General features: G+C 35.1%; 1 protein-coding gene across 1 annotated transcript; it reads right to left on the bottom strand.

Annotated features, from left to right (window-relative positions):
* Nucleotides 1-2,366: 2,366 nt before the first annotated feature.
* LOC125190376 (pre-mRNA-splicing factor) lies at nt 2,367-6,058 on the bottom strand. The gene is made up of 7 exons (XM_048087666.2): nt 5,909-6,058; nt 5,618-5,736; nt 4,336-5,073; nt 4,118-4,192; nt 3,760-3,851; nt 2,901-2,972; nt 2,367-2,742 (listed from the first exon to the last, which is right to left on the bottom strand). Exons 2-7 carry the CDS (start codon nt 5,733-5,735, stop codon nt 2,596-2,598), a joined length of 1,242 nt encoding a protein of 413 aa, XP_047943623.1. The 5' UTR covers nt 5,736; nt 5,909-6,058; the 3' UTR covers nt 2,367-2,595.

Below are 6,058 nucleotides of genomic sequence, written 5' to 3'. Positions count from 1 at the left end.
ATTGAATTCTCTCTTCTCTAAGCCTTTTTCTCACTTTATTAATACTCCATCCATTAGAAATAGGAGTTTTATTTATTTTCGGCACAGGATTTTAATAAATATTATCTATGTCCCATTAAATATGAAATGTTTTTCTTTTTTAGTTGTCTATTTAAAAATGAAACATTGCCTAAAATAAAAATAACATTATTTCTACTTTTTTCTTATCTCTTACTTTATTCTATCTTCATTGACTTACAAGATAAAACTGCATAAAATCTATTGCCGAAAAGCAAACGTTTCATATTTAATGAAGACAGATGGAGTATTAAGAAAAGTGGATGAAATAAAGTTAGTATAATATGAGTCTTACTTATATATATTAGTTTTAAATGATATATGAGAGGAATGAGTTAGTGGGATGTGAGACCTCTTTACCATTTATGGTAATTATGACTTAGGACTCCTATTAGCGGATGGATCAAAATGAAAAAATGGCTCCTATTCGCGGACGGAGAAAGTAACATGCAGGTGGGCTGCAATAAATACTTGTATTAATTTAAATATTTATTTAAACCGAGGAATAAAATCTAGAGGAATTGAGCCGTTTACTTTGCTAAGATTTCTATTGCTAAAAGCCTAAACCCTTTGGTGAAAACAATGCCTTTGTTTACATCAAAAGACAATCTAGGAACACAAACAATGCATCCACATCTTCCTTTGCTTTAATCTAGATTGTCAAGACTTTCACTTTCATTAAAACTTAAGTTTTCTTTTTAAATAAGGGCGTGGTGAAAAAGGTTTCTCCTTATTTTATAAAGAAAACTGTCAAGATCGAATTTTTTTGATAAAATTGATATGGCTTCTTGCTGAAAAGTAAAAGATGTATCACAAATTGGTGGGTGCACAGGTAACCTATTTATGGACACGTGGCAGTAAAATACTGAATTTTCATATCTAAAAGAGCAGCTATTTATTTCTAAAATACAGTAGTAATAAATTAATTGCAAATGGTTAGAATTTATCTACTCATTAGAGATGTAGGCCAACTTTACTCTACCTAATTTCCTGCAGTTATTTTCATACCAAAAGAGATTACATTAAATAATTAGTCTTCCTAAAAAGACTATTCGATATTTTTTAAGATGAATTAAATAGGGATATGAAGTTGAAGATGAAGTTGGTTCATCAGTAAATTAACTGAAATAACTTGTTACCTAAATAAATCTACTTAGGTAATCAAACCATACATATGAGTATGATATACTACTAATTGTTTGGATCAATCTACTAATCACTAACTAAATGATGCCTATCTAACCAGCATATACAGTCCCCATCCATACCAAGAAATTAGGCATCCCATCATATTTTTTATGTTTTTCTTTTCTTCTTGGGTGGAGAGACTTCATCATGTATTTTGTTACTGAGCACTTTACCAATAGTTTCACTCTATCATATAGTAGTAATTAACTTAGGTAACGTGAGAGAGAAAGTGGGATGCTTTGACTTTCTAAAGATTAGAAGCAAAATTACATTTCAAGGAAATGCGTTAAACTTAAAGAAATAGAAACACTAATCAATCAATAAGTTAATGTTGTATAGAGCTTGTAATATAACCCGCAAGTGTTGGAACATATTTATATTTAAGCCGTTCCATAAGAGTTTGAATCATTTTCTTTTTTTATAAACACAACCCATTATCACTGTACTTTATTCCTCTCCTACTTTTTTCCACTTCACTTCACTTCACTTTACTTATTAAATATGTATTGTTTAATCTCCGTACCAAAAAGAAGCTCCAACACTAATAGAATGGGGGAAGTACTTTCTCCACTTCTCCCCTTTCATAAATCATTTGCAAATGTAATGCCATTTGATAAATAATTATCAATTTGGCTAGGTATACCAAGTTCTAATGCAATTCTCAATCCTCCATTTCCTACTCTTTTAAAGTAGAGTAGGAAATTAATGTGCAGTGCCCTCTTTTTCTCTTTTCCTTTGCTTTGACATGCTCTAGTTAATGTGCTGATAGATTATTTTCCCCTACTTCAATTTTTAAAGTGGCACCAATAATATCAACTCTTATTTAGCAATTATTGAAAGAAAAGTAAAGAGCTTAGTAGTACAGAGCATAATATTAGCTGGGATGGCCCTATAGGTGATAAAATTCAAGCTATCAAGTCCAATCCCCTTATTCATGCCACTAGTTCTAGACTCTACATAATGCCTGCGTTTTATTTTCCAACAAACAACAAACATTTCCAAGATGGAGACTTAATTATTCATATCCATGGCATTTGATAAAAGCAATCCGTTCGTTCACTAGATATTCAATAGCACACAAAAGGGGAAAAAATAAAAATAAAGAAAATGACCAAATGATCGATTGTAACCAGAAATATTTGAACAAGCAAGTTAATCCACCAACAAAAAGATGAATCCCAACGACATTACTTGCAATTAATCCGAGAACCATAATATAAGTAGAAGCCTTACCGCCAGTCACGTTCAAAGCCCAGATTACAACACTCCTACAGAATAGTTTTTTCACGCAATATATCTCGATTGCCAAACGTACATTCATACAAGCCCGCAAGTACCTAGAGCAAACTTCTAAAGGCCGAGTCCTACAGTCCGACCATCTCTTCGACGCAGTCCGGCTGTATATTGTTTCTCGAGTTCCATCTGAAGTTGCTCTCGCTTCTTTTCCATGTCGGGGTTGTCTCCCTGGTTCTCTACCTTTGCATCCGCCTTCACACCCTACAATTGGCCACCAATGCAACCTCAGACTCTAAAAGGGCATTAGTACGTGGATGAATTCTTATGAGCACGCAACCCAATTATTCATGCATTACATGGTCCCATGCACACCATATAATATGATGCGACAACCAAGGGAAAAGGAAGTATGAAATTACCATGAGTTTGTTGAATTTTTCCTGTCGTTCACGGTCACCAAAAATTGGCGTATCCCAACGATGTGCAGTAGACTACATGAAAAATTTTGTCAACCATACAGGAATTAGACGGGAAAGCACAAGTGAGAATGGAAAGGCACACCAAATGGTATATATAGAGTTAAGTCCAACATGCAAACAGGAAAAAAGAAAGTCAGTTCTCAAGACATTCGAAATAATAAGTGACATTATTAATAATTATATTCTCCCTCCGTCCATGATTAAATGTCCCATATATGACCGACACGGATTTTAAGAAATTGTTTGACTTTATAAAGTAAAGCGGAAAGAAAAAGTTAATAGAATGTGGGGCCTACTTTTATATATTGGTTTATAATAAAATGTGAGTGGAATGAGTAAATGGAACGTAGGGTCCACTTACCAAATATAGTACTCACTCCGTCCCACTTTAGGAGTCCCATTTGAGTTCGGCAAGTGTTTTTAAGAAATGTAGAGGAAAGTTGGTGAAAAAAGATAGTGGAATGTGGGTCCTGCTTTTATATATTAGTTTTATAATGAAATGTGAGTGCAATGTGGGGCCTATTACCATTTATTGAATATTCCAACCGGTACTCCAAAAATGGGACAGCCAAAAATGGTACACTGGGACTCCTAAAGTGGGACGGAGGGAGTAAAAATGAAATGGGACATTTATTGGCTGATGGACGGAAAAGGAAAACTGGGACATTTAATGAACGGAAGGAGGGAGCATTTGGTTGGATATAACAGAATCCATGGGTTGGTATTTATGAAACTAAGAGATTGTGCAAGTAAAAAGATGAGTTTTTTGAAGTGGAAGTAAAGAGATGATTATAAATACCTCTTCAGTAGCAGAGCTCTTTTTGTTGCCCCACAAAAGCTTCTTCTTTTGATCAGTTGACATGTATCCCGTACCGACTAAATTTTTATTAACTGTGTTCATTCAAAAAACAGAATGACAGCCAGAGAGTTCAGCTCAGATAACAGTAGATAACAAATCCATGCTAAAATGAAGAACTGATAATGCAATTTCAATGGTAGAAGATAACCACTTTACCACACATGACAAAAAACCAAACAAGTTAAAGAAAATATATCGATAAAAAAAAAATCTCCACAAAATAAAAATGCATGTCATGTCAATGGATATATGGGTATCAAGAGGAAACTGCCATAACAGTCAACAGAAATTAAAGTACCTAATTCAGCAGCTTTCATTGCAGCAATTCTCGCAGCATCAATATCAGAATCTGTAACAAAAGGCTCAGAAGTACCTGTTGAGTAGTTCCAGAAGATATCAGACATTGCAAAACGAAAAACGAAATAGAAAGAAACTAGCAGACGAAGCAAAACAAATCATCAGTCTCAAAACATGGGCTTCCCAAAGCATAAAAATTGGGCTTCTCAGAATCTTAACCTTTGATGGACGTATCATCAGAATGCTCCTTTGATTCTCTATTGGCTTGCTCCTTATATGTACCTCGACCATCATCTCTTCTCTTTTCATCATTAGCATGGCTTGCAGAGTCTAGTTCCTTGCCATCTCTCCAAGAAGCTTCTTTCACATGACAGACAGAACTATCCCTTTGAGCAAAAGAATCATTTCGGAGGCCCCTTGATTCTTCATATGCAGGTGAACGATCACTTTTGAGATCCACAAAACTCTTCTTATTATCTGTCTTTCCATAATGGTCAGCCCTACCTTCTCTGTTCCTATCTCGGTCCCTGTCCCAGTCCCTTTCCTCAGCAGCAGCATGCCTCCTACCAGATCCAGTTCTGTCATATGAGTCCTTATCCCTATTTCTACTCCTTAAACCATCAGATTTTCCATGAGAGCATGTGTCAGCCTCATTTGCATAATCTCTAGATTTGTGGTTTTTATCCGACCTGGAGTAATCCAAGTTATTGTTGATTCGTGAATCCCGTGAACGATAGGATGACTTAGCGTGACCTCTATCATAGTTATCCACATGCCTATCACGTCTGCTACGATCATCTTGCCTAAAGTGACTCCTAGATGAGTGCCGATCAGAGGATTTATATGGTTCATCACTACGCCCAGACTGATCATCATCCCTTTTTCGTTTATCATCAACCCTAGCAGTTTCCTTCCTAGATGGGGCTGGACTTAAGCTGTGCCTGTTGCGTGGACTCCCTGAATACAAGCAAAAGATGCTATAGGAATACAAGAATAGTTAATTACAACCAAAATACCAAATATCGAGAACAACTTAAGGCTCACATAACATGTCATAAACAGTATAGGAAGTATTCCTCTTTCAATTTAAATTCACTTCATATTCATCGCAAGAATTGAAAGTAAGGCTACCTGATTACACATAGTTCAAATAATGCATCTCAGTAGTATAAATTTCACTAAATGTAGAATTAGCCAAAAATCACCAATATAAGTAATGGCATGCTCGAAAATCTTTGGATTAACCGAACCATTAACAAAGAAAATTATTGATCGCCTCTTTAGGATATATTCTAAGAAATATCAATATGAGGAACCAAATGAATACTCATAGTAAACAAGTCACTACGAAGCTGGAAATCAAATTGTTACTCAATCCTATCGTTAGTAGCTAATAGCGGCTTAGTAATTAATACAGTGGAAACAAATTAAAAAAAAGTTTTGTTTTTTTTTTAGATATGTATGGTTTCTAATGATGATTTAATGGTAAGGAGATACTGACCATCAGAAGACGATGATCCGCCAACAGGTGATCTGCGCCTGTACTTCCTATTAGCAGCATCATTCGAAGGCTTCCGGAATTCCGCCGAATCCGAACTTTCTCGCGCATTTGAATCCATACTGTGTAAATTACATTCAATAAGCCAGTAAAAAAATGTCAAAACATCAAATTGAAATCGAAAACACAAATAAAAAACAGCTCAAATCATAAACACGTAGGAAACAGCGATTCGTACGCAATACACATTCAAACAAGATACACAATAAATTAAAAACAAATTCCAAAACAAACCTGTGTTTTACTACAATTTGTAGCCTGAATTCGAATATTGAAGAGCTCAATGAGTTAGGGTTCCTTTAATTTGCGTGGAGTGATTTTGAAATTTGGTATGATTGAATCGAACGGAGGTCAGTGAAATATCCTAAAATGAGATTTTTCGGA

Source organism: Salvia hispanica, chromosome 5 (genome assembly GCF_029641045.1).
Source record: "Salvia hispanica isolate PSC_SH4W2 chromosome 5, Shi_PSC_v1, whole genome shotgun sequence".
Classification (NCBI taxonomy): Eukaryota; Viridiplantae; Streptophyta; class Magnoliopsida; order Lamiales; family Lamiaceae; genus Salvia; species Salvia hispanica.
This window is presented reverse-complemented; position numbering and strand designations above follow the sequence as displayed.